The following is a 17,549-nucleotide window of genomic DNA, read 5'->3' on the forward strand; positions in this document are numbered from 1 at the left end:
CCCGGGCCCCGCCACGGGCCCGCTCCAGGGCGCGGCGCGGTCCCTTCGAGACACACCACCAAGGGGCTCGAGGAAGGCGGGCACCGAGCCAGCGGCCCTGAGCGCCAGCGCGCGGCGGGGCGGGGCCGAGGCGGACCCGGGGTGACCCGAGGACCAGCCGGCTCGGACGTCGGCCCGCGGAGGGCGCCGCGGGGCCTCAGGACGGAACTTGATGCGGACGCCTGGACCGGCTGGGTTGGGCTCCGCCAGCGTGGGCCGGGGCGACAGGTGGCAGAGGGACACCGGCGCGCGGAGAAGGAGCCCGGAGGCGACCTCCCGCGGGACCTGCCGGGCCACAGCACGCGCCCCCGCCTCCTGCGATGCACACGCGCAGTCGACCCCGAGCCTGAGCTGCGCGCGGCCCGCGACTTCCGCCACGCCCGTCATGGCGGCCACAGGGGCCCGGTTTGGCCCCGCCCCCGATGACGCGGCGTGGGTCACCTGACCCGGCTGCGGGCCGAGGAGACACTAGGGAAGTCGCCGTCGCCGGAGTCGGACCCGCAGCCGCCGAGCCCGGGACCTCCAGCATCATGCCGTCGGAGAAGACCTTCAAGCAGCGCCGCACCTTCGGTGGGAGCCGGGGGACCGCGGACGGTGGGCCGGGCGGGCGGCGCCGCGGGGAGCGGGGGCCACAGAGGCTGTGGGGTCGCGGGGGCTGTGGAGGCCGCGAGGGTCGGGGATCGAAGGGGGCGGCGGGGACCGGGGGTCGCGGGGACTGCGGGGGCCGGGGGTCGTGGGAGTCGCGGGGGTCCGGGGGTCGCGGGGGTCCTGAGTGCCGGCTGCCGTCGGGGTCCGCGGGCTGCAGAGGTCCCGCGCCCTCTCGCCTTGCGCAGTGGCCGGCGACGCTGGCGCCCGAGGCCCGCTTCCCCCCGCGATGGGGTCGTCCCGTCCCCGGGGGTCTTGGAGTGTCGCTCCCAGGCCGCGAGGAAGAGCTGGAAGGGCAGGACGAAGGACGCAGGGACCGTGCGAGGCTCGGTCTGCGCCCGATGGTGGCCGCGCCAGTTCGCGATCTCCGGTCTGCCTGGTCCCGGGGGTTTTCTCCTAGGTCACCCCTGTCCCCTGCCCGTCTAAGGCCTCTCTGTCACTTTGCAGAAAGGTGCCAATATTTGGAGACCCGCCTTGCGCGGCGGCCCCGGGAAGGCGGGGGTCCAGGGGGCCCGTCCCCGCGGGCGGGCTGAAGCCCCGGTGGAGGGAACCAACTCCGCGCTGCCCCGAGGGTTCCCTCGCGGAGCGGATCAGGGCTCGCCCTAAACCGTCCCTCCCTTCTAGTCTAGTCGCCGGGTGGGGCCCGGGAGGTGGCGCTCACCACCAAGGCCGCTGCTCCCTCAGCTCCCGCAGGTAGCCTTCGCTGTCCGCCCAGGATGTGCCGAGTGGGCCGGGGCGAGGTCGGCAGTGTGTCCTTGCAGATTTTAGACACAAATTTCAAAAATTAAAATTGAGCAAATAATATTGGATTCAGTCTTCTCAAATGTGATTTGACTCCATTTTCTTCTGGGTGCCCCAGTTTATTTAGCGGAAGATCTGCTTTGCAGGCACGTTCCGCCGAGATGTTACTGAGGATGGCAAACTTGGGTCTCAGGCTGCACCGGTGGAAGTGTTTCTCCATGGAAGGGTTGTTGGTGCAGAATAAATAGTGGACAGGCGGACTGCCAGAGTCTTGCCAAAGTCAGAGGCACTCTGAGAACAGTGCTCAGCCATGCAGAGTCTGGGGACCGTCATGCTTCCCTCTTGCTCAGTGAAGCCACTCTGGAGATGGTGAGAGCAGAAGGTGCTGCAAGTGCTCTCTGGGTACAACAGGCACACTCCCCTCTGCCCTCTGCCCTCAAGGCTGCTGAGGACTGGAGGGTGGGTCTCCTTGTGCCCTTGGAGTAGTTCACGTCACTTTGCTGCTTTTCCTTTAACTCTTATTATTAACCGTTTTTCTTCTTATTAACGGTCTTCTCTGTGCAAGGCTGGGGGTGGTGGGGACATGGGTAGAAGACTGAGGTGGCTGAGCAGGGCCCCGGCTGTCCCGCCAGTCTGCGGTGGCAGATAGATAATAAACAGTCATTACAGTGCAGGAAGAGTGTGGCGTGAAGGCATTCCCTCCTGGATGTGCTGGGTGGCACTTGGCCTCCTTCACAGGTCTCCTCGCAGGAGGGGGCTCCAGCTGCAGGCCAGTGGGTTCTTCATGTTCCCCCACCTCAGCCAGCTGTGCAGTGCTTTCCTCCGAGGGAGTCCTGGTCCCTTTATGCCTCTTTTCCACCTTTAATGGAAGTCACTTTCTGTTTTGATTTTGTGGTTCTGGGGATTGAACCCAGGGGCACTCTCCCACTGAGCCATACCCTAGCCCTTTTTTTCCTTTTTGAGACAGGGTGTCCTAAGTTGTCCAGGCTGGTCTGGAACTTGTCGTCCTGCTGCCCTGTCCCCTCAGGTCACTAGGATTATAGGCTAGCACCATCACACCTGGCTCTTTTTATTTTTGGTGCTGGGGACTGAACCCACAGCCTTGCACACACCAGGTGAGGGCTCTCCCGTTGAGCTGCATCCCCAGTCCTGGACCCTTTTTTTTTTTTTTTTTTTTAAAGAGAGAGTGGGGGAGAGAGAGAGAGAGAGAGAATTTTTTAATATTTATTATTTAGTTCTCGGCGGACACAACATCTTTGTATGTGGTGCTGAGGATCGAACCCGGGCCGCACACATGCCAGGCGAGCGCGCTACCGCTTGAGCCACATCCCCAGCCCTCCTGGACCCTTTTTTAAGAAAAGACCCTTTTTCTTTCTTCCTTTCTGTGCGTACCCAGATAGACTTGTTTTCTGGTGTTTTTAAAGAAATCCCCTCAGCCTGAATGTTTCCACTTCTGTTTTTTTCCACACTTTTTATTGGTGCATTACAGTTGTACACGTGGATGGGAAGTGCTGTAAGGTATTGGTACAAGCTTTTTTTTTTCTTTCTGTCTTGCTTCAGCATACACCTTAGGACCCTTGACCTGCCTGCTGAGTTTGGCTTATTTCATTTAACATGGTGATCTCTAGATCCATTCATTTTCCTAAAAGTGATATAATTCCATTTTTCTTTATGGCTGACAAAACTCCACTGTGTGTATAGACCACATTTTCTTTATCCATTCATCCACTGATAGACACCTGGGCTGGTTCCACAGTTTGGCTGTTGTGAGTTGTGCTGCTGCCAACACTGGTGTGGGTAGGTCACTGAAGTAAGATGGCTTTGATTCTTCAGGGTAAATGCTGAGGGGTAGGGTGGCCGGACCATCGGGCAGCTCCTGGCTAGTCTTCTGAGGTGCCTCCGTGCCGATTCCTACCGTCGTGGCACTGATTGACAATCCCGCCAACAGATTCCGTGTTCCTTTTTCTCCACGTCCTCTCCAGCACTTATTACTATTTATATTCCTGATCCCACTTTTAGTTTACCACTATGAGCTTTGAAGTGTGAATATGTCCTAGAGTGTGTTGAGAGCAGTCTGTTAAGAGTGGATTAATTGAATCGAGGTTTCCCTTCGTCCTGAGCAATCCCCACTGACGACTTGGAGGGTGGACGGGAGTCAACCTGGAAGGCCAGAACCTCTCTGGGGAGGACAGATGGGGAGCCCCTCACTGGGAAATGGAGTGGTTCAGGGTGGAAGCTGTGAGGCTCACTTGTTTTGTTTTTTGGTTTTTTTTTTTGTAGTCTTTCTCTTGGGTCCACTCTTAACAATGGCTGAGTGCATCTTGGCCTGGCTGCTTGCTCGGCGGGAATGCATACTCACACCCAGGGGTTCGAAGCTTCCCTGTCCACGGAAAACACGTTTATATTTAATAAGGGAGGGGAAAGCAGAACCTCTGTGCTGTACTTCAATAGATTTCATAAAAGGTGATGCTGAAGTCTTTTTTACATCCAAATGAAATGGGCAGTATTGGAATGAATTTGTGTTGGTAGAGCAAACCCATCTTTTTTCTGGAGCTATTTCCTCAAGAAGTTCATAACATTTAATTGCAAATACCATGAGAATGAATCCTATTCAAAATTGAGGTCATTTTGTAAAGGTTTGGTTGAAGGTTTTGGGTGATACCATCTTTTCTTTTTTTTTTTTTTTTTAAGAGAGAGAGAGAGAGAGAGAGAGAATTTTTTTTAATGTTTATTTTTCAGTTATCGGAGGACACAACATCTTTGTATGTGGTGCTGAGGATTGAACCCGGGCCGCACGCATGCCAGGCGAGCGTGCTACCGCTTGAGCCACATCCCCGGGTGATGCCATCTAGATCCTGTGTCTGTGCACTGCTTTGGAATGTCTGTCCTCCATCCTGGGGATAGAGCACACACCAACACTGCTGTGCCCTGAGCGGCACCCTGCCCACTTCCCGCCCTGGAGTCAGGTCTGCCAAGAGCTCCCACGACCCTCACCCAGTCGCACGGAGAGCCTGGCACAGTTGTTGAAAAGTAGAAATAAGTGATTATGTTGAAAGGGAGAAGCGAGATTCTTGGAAAATATTCAACAGAAGGCTTTGTACTTTAAGCTTTGATTTCCTTTAGGTACTGAGCAAAACTGTCAAAAACTCAAATAATTCAAGTACTTTTCCTTTCCATATTCCTTTTTCCTTCCGCAGTTTCTTTTTCCTTAGGTACCATATCACTGAAAAGCTGGAATTGATAAGAGAAAACCTCTCTGAATAGTTTGTGGTTTATAATGGATTCCTATTCCAAATTGAATCATGAAAACTGAACAAAAATTGATTTTAAGCTGGGTGTGGTGATTACACCTGTAATCCCAGCAGCTCGGGAGGCTAAGGCAGGAGGATCAAAGCCAGCCTCAGCAACTCAGTGAGGTCCTAAGCAACTCGGCGAGACCCTGTATCTGATTATTAACAAAGGGCCGGGGACGTGGCTCGGTGGTTAAGTGCCCCTGGGTTCAGTAGGTGCTCATGCCTCCTCCTCTCTTCCTCTCCCTGCAGAACAAAGAGTAGAAGACGTGCGACTCATCCGTGAGCAGCATCCCACCAAGATCCCGGTAGGTCCTCGGGGAGAGGAGAGAGTAGCCCGCATGCCCCACTTGACAGGGCCTCTTCAGGGGACCTCGGACACAGACCCCGGGTGCAGCCTGGGGTTAGGTCCCATTCTTCCTGCTAATCTGACTTCACTGCCTTAATGTCTCACGCTTCACAAGCCCAGTGTACTTATTTGAGAAGAGAGGGAGGGGGCTGCAACCTCGGCTTTTTTCCTGTTAGGTACTGAGGATGCACCGGGGCCTACATTGCGCCCTGCCAACTTCTTCTTTTGTTTTTTTTCTTTGTTTTGTTTTTGGATCTGGGGATTGAACTCAGGGACACTTAGCCAATTCCCACCCTTTTCTGTACTTTAGTTAGAGAAAGTGTCTTGCTGAGAGTTGCTGAGGCTGGCTTTGAACTTGCAGTCTTCCTGCTTCAGCCTCCCAAGTCACTGGGCTTACAGGCGTGGGCCAGTGCCTGTGGCCTAGCCAAGCCAACTATTTAATTATGCCAAGACGTCCTCCCTGTCTTCTACTGGAGGCTTGGCCAGGTGACTGCTGGGGAAAGTGGGCCCTGGGCTTCACCAAGACTGCGGCCTGCAGGTGCCTCAGGGCCCCTCCCTAGTCTGGCTGCCTGCAGAAGGCAGAGACCACCTGCACCCTCAGGCGCTTCTGGTGTAATTGCTGCCTGCTCAGCAGTGTCCTAGCTGCATCCTCTGGTGGCGGACCTTGGACGGGCTTCTGGGCATGAGGTCTAGAGCAAAACCATTCAAAAAGAGCCCACCTTTGGTCTAGACAGGCTCAGTTCAGGCCTCGACGCAGAGTTCCCAGGGGCTTGTGGCTGGTTACTAGGATTCTGGGAGGAGTCCTGGTGCCCTCCTCTTAACATGGCAGAGGAGCCCAGATGTTGCACGTGTTCCCATGACTTGGGTCCCTGGGTGCCCAGTGTTGGCTATACCCTCTGCCACCAGTCCCGTGGCTCACTTGGAAAGAAGCTCACTCCACTGCCAGCTTCTAGGTAGTCTTAGTTTCACGTGTGACTTTCTCACTGGTCAGTTCATACTGAACTGAGAGGGGCAAGATGGTGCCTCTGAGGGTTGGGCCCCGAGGGTGCACAGCACTGCAGTATAGAACAACACACTGTGTCTCCCTGTGCTGGGTGGACATTGCACTTTGTCCTCATGCTCAGGGGTAAGGAGTCACCCCAGGCGAGAGCTCCCCAAGCAGAGCCCTCCTAGATTGAGGAGGCTTTTGAGGATTTGAAGCTTTGCTCTGCTTTTGAGCACCCGGGGTCTGCACACTGGCACTTGCTAGCAGCTGGAAGCAGACAGCTGGCCAGGAGCCCTCCAGGACTTTTGCAGCCTGTGCACGCTGATGGCCAACTGTCCTACTGCAGCACCAAGTTCCTGGCACAAACTCTTTGTCTGCACTTCCACACTGGGGACACCTGAGCAGGTGTGAGCCACGCTGTCACGGGTGGCGCCTGGAAAACAGAGCAGTCAGAGCAACTCTGTGCAGATGCCCGAGAGCAGAGGCTGACCCCCAGTGAACTGCTTCCTGGGCCACTCTTCAGACCTGGCCAAGGCTCCCATCCCATGCTTTCCCATTTCTCCCCAGTTAGATAGAAATGGAAAGGACAAGAGCCAAAACGTGGCCCGGCAGATCTTAGTCGAAGTGTCTTCGCTGGGTGGCCAGCCAGGCCTGGCCTCAGCCAGCAGCGCTCCTTTAGCAAAGGCTGCCGAGGTCCTGACCTCATTCTCTGATCTCTTCTGAGCCAAGACCCCAGAGCCGTGCACTGCCTCGGGGTCCTCCACAGCCGTGTAGACCCAGGTGCGTGGCGTCTGCACGCTGCTATCTCCTTGTGGATGTCACCTGTCAGTCTTTTTCTGCCTAGGCTGATTTCTTTTTCCTCTTGCGTGGTGCTGGGGATGGAACACAGGGTTGTGTGCGTGCTCCGGATCCTGACAAGAGAGGGGACAGCAGCCCAAGTGGCCTCCTTATGCGCAGAGCCTGATGTGTCCCCTCTGAGGATCTGCGTGCAGATGAGCATTTATGTTAAGAGTCTCTCCTGGTCTCTCTGCCATTGCTGTGACAGGTAGAAGCACCATGTAAGGAGAGTCTTTGGCGCTTGGTGAATGCAGATGGTGACAAGGCTCAAAGGCCCATCTGTGGTGGGATTGTGTAGCAGCTCAGAACTAACAAAAACTTTCCTCTTGGAAGTGTGGCGAGAAACTAACACGCTAATATCAGTCCCGAACATGGAGCCGTTTCCTTGCCCGCGTAGTTCCACGTTCTGTAGCTTTTGGTATTTTGTTCTGGTGCCGAGGATTGAACCCAGGTGCTCTACCATTGAGCTACATCTCTAGCCCTTTATTTTTGAGTCGGGGTCTTGCTAAGGTGCTAAGGCTGTCCTCAAATTGTGATCCTCCTGCCTCTGCTCCTGGGTCCTTGGGATGCCAGGCGTGTGCCCCTGTGTGAGGCTGAGGGCCTTTTTCTGACGAGGTGTTGGTCTTGTATGGCTCCCAATTCAAGCAGAGCAGCTTTCCCCACCTGGTGGTGGCCCCAGTTCCCCTAGGGTTCCTCTCCTGCACATCCCACCAGAGACCAAGACAGAGCCGGGAAGTGCTCGCTCGCTCAGGAGAGCCGTGCGGAGCCAGCAAGACCCGTGCCCGGCCCGTGCCCGCTGCGGCTGGGAAGCATCTGCCTTTCCTGCTGCTGGAACGTCGCCTCTGGCTTCTCTAGGTGATAATAGAAAGATACAAGGGTGAGAAGCAGCTGCCTGTGCTGGACAAGACCAAGTTCCTCGTGCCCGACCACGTCAACATGAGCGAGCTCATCAAGATAATCAGGTACTGCTGCTTTCTGGGTCTCATACTCCTTGAGTGGCTGTGTCCACTTTTGGTTCTGCCAGCCTAACGAAACCACTGAGTTCTTCCCTGTTTCTTGGGTGGAGAACCTTGGGTCCCTTCTCATCCGTCCATCACATCTAGTACAGATGTTATGTCTTTAAAATGTCACAGTTACTAAAGTGGGTTCAGCAAAATGACTAAAACAAATGTCGACAGTCATCTGTACGGGCTTACATCCGTTTTTCTCAGGGCGGTGTGGACGGCATGCCAGTTGAAAACTGCCCTTGGCCGTGAGGTAAAGATGGCCCGGCAGTGATCACGGCTCATCCCGTCTTCAGTGGGGTGCAGGGGATGGCACCCCGCGTGGCATCCTGGTGCCCACCAGCCTGCTCCTCATGCTGCAGGGTGGGGAGAGTGCTCAGGAAGGGCCAGCCGGTCTGCGAGGGGGATGCTGGTCCTACCTAGCTAGACGCAGCAGCTGCGAGGTCTTCCATCTGCGCTTCTGTGGTGTGCAGGTCCCCGTGAAGGCTGGCATCCCCTCTTCACGTGCCTTTCTTTCAACAGGAGGCGCCTGCAGCTGAACGCAAACCAGGCCTTCTTCCTCTTGGTGAACGGCCACAGCATGGTGAGCGTGTCCACGCCCGTGTCCGAGGTGTACGAGAGGGAGAAGGACGAGGACGGCTTCCTGTACATGGTGTACGCCTCCCAGGAGACATTCGGGAGCGGGTCGGCCGAGTAGACCAGGACCCTGCGTCGAGCTTTCCACGCCCTTGCCAAGGAGAAAAAGGGATGTCGCCAACTGAGACTCGTGAGCTCACCCAGTCACAGGCCATGGGGCACTTGTGTTCCACCTGGGAGGGAGCTTTGAGGGTTGTTTTTGTATTTCAAGCAGAAAAATGGAGCTCCAAGTGAGCACACTCAGCTTTGGGAACCTCATTATTTAACCTAGGCATCTTGTCTTCAAATTTTAGATGTTTAAGAATAAAATACTTTGCATCCTAAGTTGCCAATAAAATAGACCTCCAAGTTATTTTTCTGCTCTTCTTTCCCCAGTAGGAACGTGCAGGGCATTCAGGTTGCCCCCTCTCCTCCAGGTCCTGCGAGGGTTTCTGCTCAGCTAGAGCAGGCTCCCTAAGGGGACTCTGTGCACAGGCCCCAGATGCCTTGGCTTTCACAGAACAGGGCCAAGGGGGCTGTGCAGAAAGCACGGATGCACAAGGCTCAAGGTTCCTGTCTCCCAGCTACAGCATGCCAAGAGTCCACGCCCCCGCCCGAGCCAGAGAGTCCCCTGGTCTCCTCTCTTGGTCAGCACAGGAAGTCACCACTGCTCAGGAGGAAAGGGGCCTTGAACTGAACTGTAGATCTTGTTTCCTAAAGCCTGCAGAGTAAAGGGGCATTTTTTTTTTCTATTTTGGGTTTTCCCTGTTCTGAGACCTGACTGGTGCTTGCTTTGTGACCAGCAGTGTGACCGCAGCATGCCCACCGCCCTTAGGACACAGTAGAAACCAGAGTGGTGGCCAAACAGGACTGGCACTCAGAGGCAATCCTTTGCCTTTTGGCTTAAAAGGCACAGATACCTTTTTCATGGTGAAGTAATTTTTTTTTTAAAAAAGAGAGAGAGAGAGAGAGAGAGAGAATTTTTTAATATTTACTTTTTAGTTTTCAGCGGACACAACATCTTTGTTGGTATGTGGTGCTGAGGATCGAACCCGGGCTGCACGCATGCCAGGCGAGCGCGCTACCGCTTGAGCCACATCCCCAGCCCGTTGTTAAGTGTGTAATTAAAATGTAATTAGAAGTTGTCAAATCCCGTTAGGGTTCCCCCCCTCTACTCGCACGTCCAGTGGGAAGCAACCCTCCAGATCCAAGCCCCTCGCTCTTCTGGCTGCCTGCATGGGGCTGTCTCCCTTCCCTTCCTGGGGAGTGTCACCAGAAGACTATCAAGTCACAGGCACCCTTGTGCCTGGAGTAACCCAGCAAGAACTGCCCCAGCGAGGAGGAGAGGCCCAGGGCCGTGCCCGCTGCCTGGGCTCCTCGTCACGGGACCCCACCCACTCCCTGCTGCAGGTGTCTACATGATGTGAATTCTCAAAGCCTGTTGTTCCCATCGTACCCATCAGTGTACCTGGGATTCTCGGGACTACTGTGTGAGCAGTCAGATGTCTCTAATGCCGCTTTGAAAAAAACAAGACATGCTCAGAGGCAAGCTTTATTCTGGGGTCTGTAAGCAGATGCGTTTTCAGGCACCGAGTGAAGAAAGGCAACCGTCATTAACGCTCAGGTCCGTGGGTCTGCCTGGGAACCCTGCAGTCAGCACCTTGCGCCGAGAAGCATGGGAGGGCTGATGGAGGGACGCCTCCTGCGGCCTGCGACTCTGGTCGGGGGTGTCTGTGGGAACAAACACCAGGCAGCATAGACTGGCCCAGCGCTGTGGGCAGCTCTCCTCTCAGACAGTGGCCACCATTCTTAAGAACTCTGCCCCAGGTCAAGGTCCGTGCAGGGAGAGTACCTTGGTCTGCTCGGCCGCTGCCACGGCCAGAGGGGCCTCCCAGGCGCTCTTTCCATGGACAGCCGGTGGGCCCCAGGCAGCCCCTCCAGCAGGACTTCAACCAGGGGCAGCGCTTGAGTATGGGTGGACATGAGTGAGACCCAGTGTCCACACTGTCACTCTGGGAAAAAGACGGAGAGCCCTGAGGTGGACTGAGCTGTCTGAAAGGATGTGTGCTGTGTTCTAGGATAAGAGACCCGACACAACTGCTGAGACTTTTTTTTAATTTTTATTTTCAGTACATTAAATTTACTCATAAAAACATTCTAAAAATGTACAATTTTTCCTTTTTAACAAAGTATAATAAAACATAAAAACCCCAAAAACAGAATACTTGACATTTACAATTCAAAATCAAATTAGCGGAATATTAAATATTTACAAAACTATATCTTTTAAAAATATTTATAAAGTTACATGCAATTTTGTAGAATTGACAAAAGAATGGCTCAAAAATGGGAGATATTCCTTCATTCCTAAAAAGAAAGCATGTCCAGTAGAAGCTGCGGAGGTTTCAGTCTCGGCACCAACGCCTCATCTCTGCGCACAGGAGCAATGACGCGTGTGGCCACCGTTCCCGACCCGTGTGAGCAGGGTGGTGGCCGGCCTCGTGGCCTTCACCAGCACAGTAGGTGGTTTTCTGGAGTATTGCAAGAGCGGACCAGAGACCTCGCTCAGCCTGGGACTGTCCAGCATCAGCCTCCTCAGACCCATGGCTTTCAGTGTCACCTGCATTTTGGGAAGCACAGCCAGCTGCTCAGGTTCCACAGGAGCATCCTTAGGGACGAGGCTGAGCAGGAGACGGTTCCCCCATGGCCGGCAGTTACCTGGAGGTGGACTACATCAGACAACACCGGGAAGCAGCGAGGGACGGGAGAGGTGCGGAGAGGGCCCCGGGGCCTGTGCCCACAAGGAGCACCACCAGGGCCCGATGGCAGAGAGGGCAGGCACGCTCCACCCTGAATGAAGACAGGCCCCAGCTGCGGTGCGGACAAGCCCACTCCCTCGGGAGACGCGGGCGATGCTGGCCTGTTAACACCCAGTCACTTGTGCGCTCAAGAGAATGCTCTGTCTTAATTGTCATTGTAAGTGCTAGCTCCCATTTCCTCAGTGCTCTTCAGCAATTAGGAGTTTAACATTAAACACTTTCCAATTTTCCATATTACTGTGAAATAAAAATTAGAAAATAAGGTAGAAAATCGAGTATTTTGCTTAAAAAAACAGAAAGGTTAAACAGTTCTATCCTGGCACTGTTCTACTTGGATCTGTACATTCCACTGTCTCCATTCCTGGAGCTAAAACACAGGGATAGAAGCTTGAACAGGTGGCGGGCTCCAAAGAGCACAGCGCCACGCTCGCCCACCCGGTTCTGGGTGGCTCCAGAGGGCCAGGATGCTGTGGTTTCGACCGATGGTGGAGTACTCCGGTGAAGTGCAAGGTGCTCTTCGGGCTTACTGACTTTGGTTGCTTTGGAGAAAGATTCATCAGCGGTAACTGCTAGCCAAGGTCCTCGTGTCCAAGCACGGCTGCCCCTGGCACGGGCTTGTGGGTGGGCAGGATTCCCTCTGCGCGCTGCTCTCACGCTGGGTCTCCTGGTTCCTGACTGCGCAGCCTCCTGACGACCTCACACCACACACTCACCTTCAAAGACAACCGGGGTGCTCCGAGGCGGGGACCCAGCCATGGCAAGGTCAGGACTGACGCACCGCACACTGAGTGTCACACTTCAGACGGAAGCTTCTATTCTAAGTTTTTGTTACATTGGGGTTAACCTCTAGTATTTATCAAAACAGTCCTAAGGGTAACAACGACACTTTCATTCCACTATACTGACACTAAAACAAAAACTTAAATAAGGTTTTCTTCTTTTGCTATGAGACAGTTTTCAACAATTTCACTATGTTGAAATAGGATTTATTTAAAATATTTCTTTGTTTAAAAAACCAAAAAATTTAAAAGTTTGGCTTTCAGCACATATCCAGGCCGCTGTGACGGCCTTCAGAAGTATTAAAATCGTAAACATCGATGAACACTCTAGTCTTCTTGAACACAACAGGACCAACTCCAGTCTGGTGCTCTTTAAGGCAAAGTTGTGTCAGCTCTTGATATTTGATGTTTTGTAGTGTTGGGTTAAGAGATCTGTGAAGCCTTCCCTAACAGCTGTCATAAGAGGCATCACCGTTACTTCCAGAACTGTATGTAATACTGTGTACCATGAATAGAGAAGAATACAGAGGTCTGTCAATTCTGCATTGCATAGAAATAAAACTCTACTAAAATAATACTACAAAACTCTACTAAAAGCCTTTCATAAAAAATGTAACAACTTTCTGCTTTAGTTTCCACAACGCCAGGAAACTAATCTAAAATTTGAAGCCTCATACTCAAATGCCTTACATTCTAGGGCATTCTTTTGATTTACACTAATTTTGTATGAAGCTGATTGTCCCATTTTAATACAGAATGGTCTGAATATTGTGATTTTTCTTCTCAATATTCAACTGGAAAATCCCTGGCAAGACTCTGCCGACCAACGTTACTACTGAAGGTTAAATAATGTCACATGAGCAGAAGATTCCCTTTATCCTCGAGGGCTAAGTCCCCAGATGCTTCCATTCCAAAGGGCTGAGATGTGGACATCTATAGCAAGGGGCGCTATTTCCTACTTAAAACAGGACTTGTCCCAGTCCCAGGCTGCGTCTGGTCTGTGCTCTCTGTCTCTTTGCCTGATACTGAAGTTTTGCAGGCAATTTTTAACGGAATTAGCTATCAATACACAGCCTTAAAAAAAGGTGACAGGAGAGGTCAGGTCTTCTGCTCACGAGCCACAGGCCTGGACTGCTGTCGAAAGGCCCCACTGAGTGTGCACATCAGCAGGAAGCCCTGGGGCCGGGCCCTTGGAGCCCCTGTGAGATGGTGACGACGAGCAAGTGGAGCTGGGAACGCGGCCCGCAGAGCCGAGCTGCTCTGCTGCTGTCTCTGTGGAGAGCAGTTCGGAGCCGCCTGCGGTGCGGTGGGGAGGGCCAGTCTCGAGCCTCAGCAACGACTCTGGGACCTGGACCCTTAGACATGGAGCTGAGAAGGAACAGTTCCCACTCACTAGCATCGTTTACATCTGTCTGCAGGAGGAAGGACGTACTAAGACCTGGCTGCATGCTTGGCACGTACCCGCTGTGCCAACTCCACCCGCAGCCAGGTCTGCCCTGACGGGACTCAGGAGTCTGCAGAGGGCTACGTCAGGTACATTCTTCTGTAGTGCAATCCTTAGAAATCCCAGAGATTAGTGCCTATCACTTTAGGAAAAAAGTAAAGCAAAACAAAGTTGACATTTTCCCTAACCCAGGGGTGTCGAGTCCATCTGGGGACCCACTGGAGGACCTGGACCTGCAGTCTCATCAGGTCGCGCGTAGCTGCCCTGGAACTGTGTGAGCCTAGAAGGACCAGCGATGCGATGTTCTTTGGGAGACAGGAGGTCTCTGCACTGCAGCCAGGGTGGAGGTGGACAAGTCACCGACACAGGCACGGAGGTGCCCCGAGGCAAGTCCTGACATCAAGCTCCAATCTAGGGTTTTGGCAATAAAATTGGGTTTGATGCACTTCTACACTAGATTTTCTATCCAGTCTAGTAAAGTAAAGCACCTTTGGATTAAAAATATTAAGCTCAACAGCAACTAGACGTCTCAGTTTTGTATTTAACTTTTCTTATGTCTCCATGGCTTAATAATGTTCTGTTGCCAGAGAAAAATATCAGTCTGTGGAGTCCAGACTTTCTGCTGGAGGGGCATATTTCAACCTAAAAGTACCTGGAGAGAAAGAAAAAAGAGGCAAATTTGAATCACTGCAGAATCACAAGACCACCGACCTGTGCCGTGGCCTCCAGAGTCTCCAGGCAGGACTTGGGGCTGGAGATGTGGACAGTCTGACCAGCCTCTTCCACCCCCCACACAATGAAGTCATCTCACAAGTCTTCAGACCCACCCAGGGACAGAGGGGCCAGAGAAAACGGGGAGGCCCGGCCAGCTGGGCATGCCTTAGGAGATCCCTGAGGTGGGGGTGGGGCACAGGATGCAGGTGCAGAGCCCACGGCCACCGCCCAGCCTGTGACTGGACCTCCCAGGCTACAGGTGCTGGTTTCTGACAGCTCTCTGGGTGGTGAGGACAAACAGGCAGGTCTGTGTGCAACCTCAAAAGAGGGTGCTGGAAATCTAGAGAGACGGTGACTTCTCAAGGTTGCACCTCATGGTCAGAGCTGGGACCAGCTTTCCCAGTCCCCAGGTCAACCCTTCCAAAACACACAGCAAGAATAAACCTGGCGTAAAGAGGACGTCAGACCCACGTGAAATCAAGGACTAGAGGAAACAAGGACACAAAAGCAAGGCAGGCAAGAGGGATAGCCTGGCGAGAGGCCACCGCCACCAGCACACAGCCACACCCCAGGCGCAGACAGCAGGGCCCCTGGGTCTAGACTGCCACATCCTAACCACTCCCACGGCAAGACCCAAGCCCACAGGGCCCCAGATATGAGGAAACACTCAGAGCCAGGATACCCCTCTGGGGCTCTTACGGCATCATCTACATCTTCATGCTGTTTCAAAAAGATTTTAAAAATTACTTTCAGCTCTAAGACAAAGAAGTTTAATCCAGGGGCAGTGGCAAATGCCTGTGATCCCAGCACCTGGGAAGCCCGAGGGAGGCGGATCACAGGTGCCAGGCCAGCCTGGGCGACTCAACAAGACTGTTTCAAAAAAAATAAAAAGAATAAACAGGGCTGAGGATGTGGCTCGGTGACACAGCGCTTAGGTTCCCTCTCTAGTACCACACACACAGACACAAATAAATAAAACTAAAAAGAAGAGAGGTGACTATTATTTTCATAAAGCCGAGCACGTGTGTCTCTCCAGTGGTCTGCAGCACCTGCCGGCCGCGGGCAGTGGCTTGCCCTGGGACGCCCAGCTGGGTGCAGTGCCCAGGGGGCACGTGTGTTTACCTTGCCGGTTGAAGTCCATGGACGGCTGCTTGCAGTCCTGGGCGCGGTGCCCTGTGGCCCCGCAGTTGTAACAGGACAGATTCCCACTCTTTTTGTGATTGGAGCCGTTGCTGCTTCCCACCAGTCCTTGGGTCTGGTAGACCCCTGCTGTCCCGGCCATGAAGTTCTGCATTGGTGGCACAGCAAATGTGGACTGCCCGCCCAGGACAGGGTCGGGAGTCACGCTGCCGCTGTAGGGGGCGTGCACAACGGGGAAGGTGGAGCCGCCCCCATACTGCTGGGGGCTGACGTAGCCATTGCTGCACACGGGGCTGAAGGGCAGGAACGGGAAGGTGAACATGGAGGGCCCGGAGAAGGGGTGCTGGAAGTAGCTGGCGTAGCTCACGGTGAGGCCGCTGGAACCGCAGCTGCCGCTACACCCGCAGGACGTGCACACCATGCAGCCGGGTGGGGGCGGCGCGGGGGCCGGGGGGGCCGGGGGCTGCTGATGGTGGTGGTGGTGGTGGTGACTCTGACTTGAGGAAGGAATGTTTCCTGCAGAGCCACCACCACTGTAGAAGCTGCTCTCAGGGGCGGAGGAGAGCGCGGGGCTGGAGCTGGGGGCAGGACAGCTGGGCAGCGTGGCTGCACTGGCGAAGGAGGTGGAGGGGTGGCTGCTGGAGGAGGCAGTGTTGCTGTTGGCACAGAAGCCGCCCTGCAGAGGGCCCACGGGCACACTGCTCACTGCGGAGAAGGCAACTTTGGTGTTGGCTGTGTACAGAGCGGTCCGGGGGTTGATTATTGCAGGCGGCACGCTGATCTGCACGTTGTTGGGGCAGGACGTCTGCCCGGAGACAGCAGCATCGGCAGGGACGGAGGATGACAGCAGCAGCTTGATGGGCGGCCGGGCCACGTGCAGGACAGTGCTGGGTGTCCCTGTGGCCGCTGTGCTGGTCTCCACTGCCAGGGCTGGCTGCTGCGCCGTCTTCAGCACCCTGTCCAGAGTGGCTGCATGCACAACTTTGGCCCGGGGCCCAAAGGAGACAGTGGGTGACACGGAGCTGCCCTCTGAGAGTCCAGAGAGGACCTGCACGGGGGGATGGGGCGTGGACGAGGGCAGGGCGTCGAGCACAGCACTGCCGAAGCTCTTGTCCACTTTAATGCCACTCCTCGGGCCAGGCCCTTTGCCCCTCTCTTCCAAAGACAAGAGCGAGTGCACCGAGGACGAGAGGAGCTTCCCGTCAGCGCCCCCTCTGTCCGATTTGTGCACTGCACTCAGCATTCTGATGGGTGCCAGGTGCGAGGCTGTGGGTAACAGCTGTGGGGGCAGAGGGTGGTGGCCTGCTGGGCCGCAGCCAGCCTCGTTTTGCACAGGCAAGACCTGGGCCGTGGGTCGGGCAGAGCTCGAGGGGAAGTGACTCAGCAGCATCACGGGCTTCTCCTTATCAGAACCCTCTAAGTGCACGTCCACACCTGGGGACAGAAAAGAGCAGTCACCGCCATGCGAACCAGGACAGGGCGGGCAGGACAGCTGGTCAAGCGGGTGCCTTACGTCTGTCGTTCTCCTCCGCGCTGTCCGAGCTCTCTTCCCGCGCCTGCACACCCATGGGGCTGGAGGAGGAGCTCGAGTACTCTGAGGAGCTGCCCTCCCGGGGCATCTGGTGGGTGGGTGGCTCCACCTCCACCCGAAGCTCTGCGGAGAAGGCACAGGTCACCTTCAGGTGGCATCCATGTCCAGCACAGGGGGCTGGCAGGGTGCCAGCCAGCACCAGCCCACTCTCAGTCACCACCCGGAGGCGAGCCCTTTGGGCACACCCAAGAAGGCAGGGACAACTGCCACCACAGTCGGAGCCTCCCCCTCCCACTGCCCACGGCCTTGTGGGGCGGTGCCCCGCTCCCCACGGACCACGGAAACATGTCTGCAGGCCTGGGTGCTGCTGGCCTCCACAGAAGACCAGGCCGAGCAGCTGGGAACAGACCTGGCACCTGCCCTTCCCTCAGGCTACTCTTGCTACTTGTACTGGGTGAAGGAGAATCCACTCCACCCAGCGACAACGAGCCACCGCACAGGTGTCCCAGCCTTTCCCAAAGAGGGAAGAGGAGCATGGCTGGGGGGCTGGCTCCTGTGGTCACGTGATGACTGCCCCGGACAGGTTCATCCTGGCCACCTCCCGAGCTCCTGTCAGC

At 54.9% G+C, this 17,549-nt stretch overlaps 2 protein-coding genes across 2 annotated transcripts in view; one reads left to right on the forward strand and one right to left on the reverse strand.

Annotated features, from left to right (window-relative positions):
- The first annotated feature begins 477 nt into the window (after positions 1–477).
- Map1lc3b (microtubule associated protein 1 light chain 3 beta) lies at positions 478–8,863 on the forward strand. The gene is made up of 4 exons (XM_026401862.2): positions 478–609; positions 4,968–5,023; positions 7,742–7,848; positions 8,413–8,863. Exons 1-4 carry the CDS (start codon positions 570–572, stop codon positions 8,585–8,587), a joined length of 378 nt encoding a protein of 125 aa, XP_026257647.1. The 5' UTR covers positions 478–569; the 3' UTR covers positions 8,588–8,863.
- A 1,778-nt stretch (positions 8,864–10,641) lies between these two features.
- Positions 10,642–17,549, reverse strand: part of Zcchc14 (zinc finger CCHC-type containing 14) — a 58,475-nt gene continuing 51,567 nt past the window's right edge. Inside the window, exons 11-13 of the mRNA XM_026401824.2 lie at positions 16,915–17,055; positions 15,384–16,835; positions 10,642–14,199 (exon numbers count right to left, since the gene is read on the reverse strand). Coding sequence (XP_026257609.1) covers positions 14,144–14,199; positions 15,384–16,835; positions 16,915–17,055 — 1,649 coding nt within the window. The 3' untranslated portion in view covers positions 10,642–14,143. The remainder of the gene's footprint in view (positions 14,200–15,383; positions 16,836–16,914; positions 17,056–17,549) is intronic.

This window comes from Urocitellus parryii, chromosome 15, assembly GCF_045843805.1.
Source record: "Urocitellus parryii isolate mUroPar1 chromosome 15, mUroPar1.hap1, whole genome shotgun sequence".
NCBI lineage: Eukaryota > Metazoa > Chordata > Mammalia > Rodentia > Sciuridae > Urocitellus > Urocitellus parryii.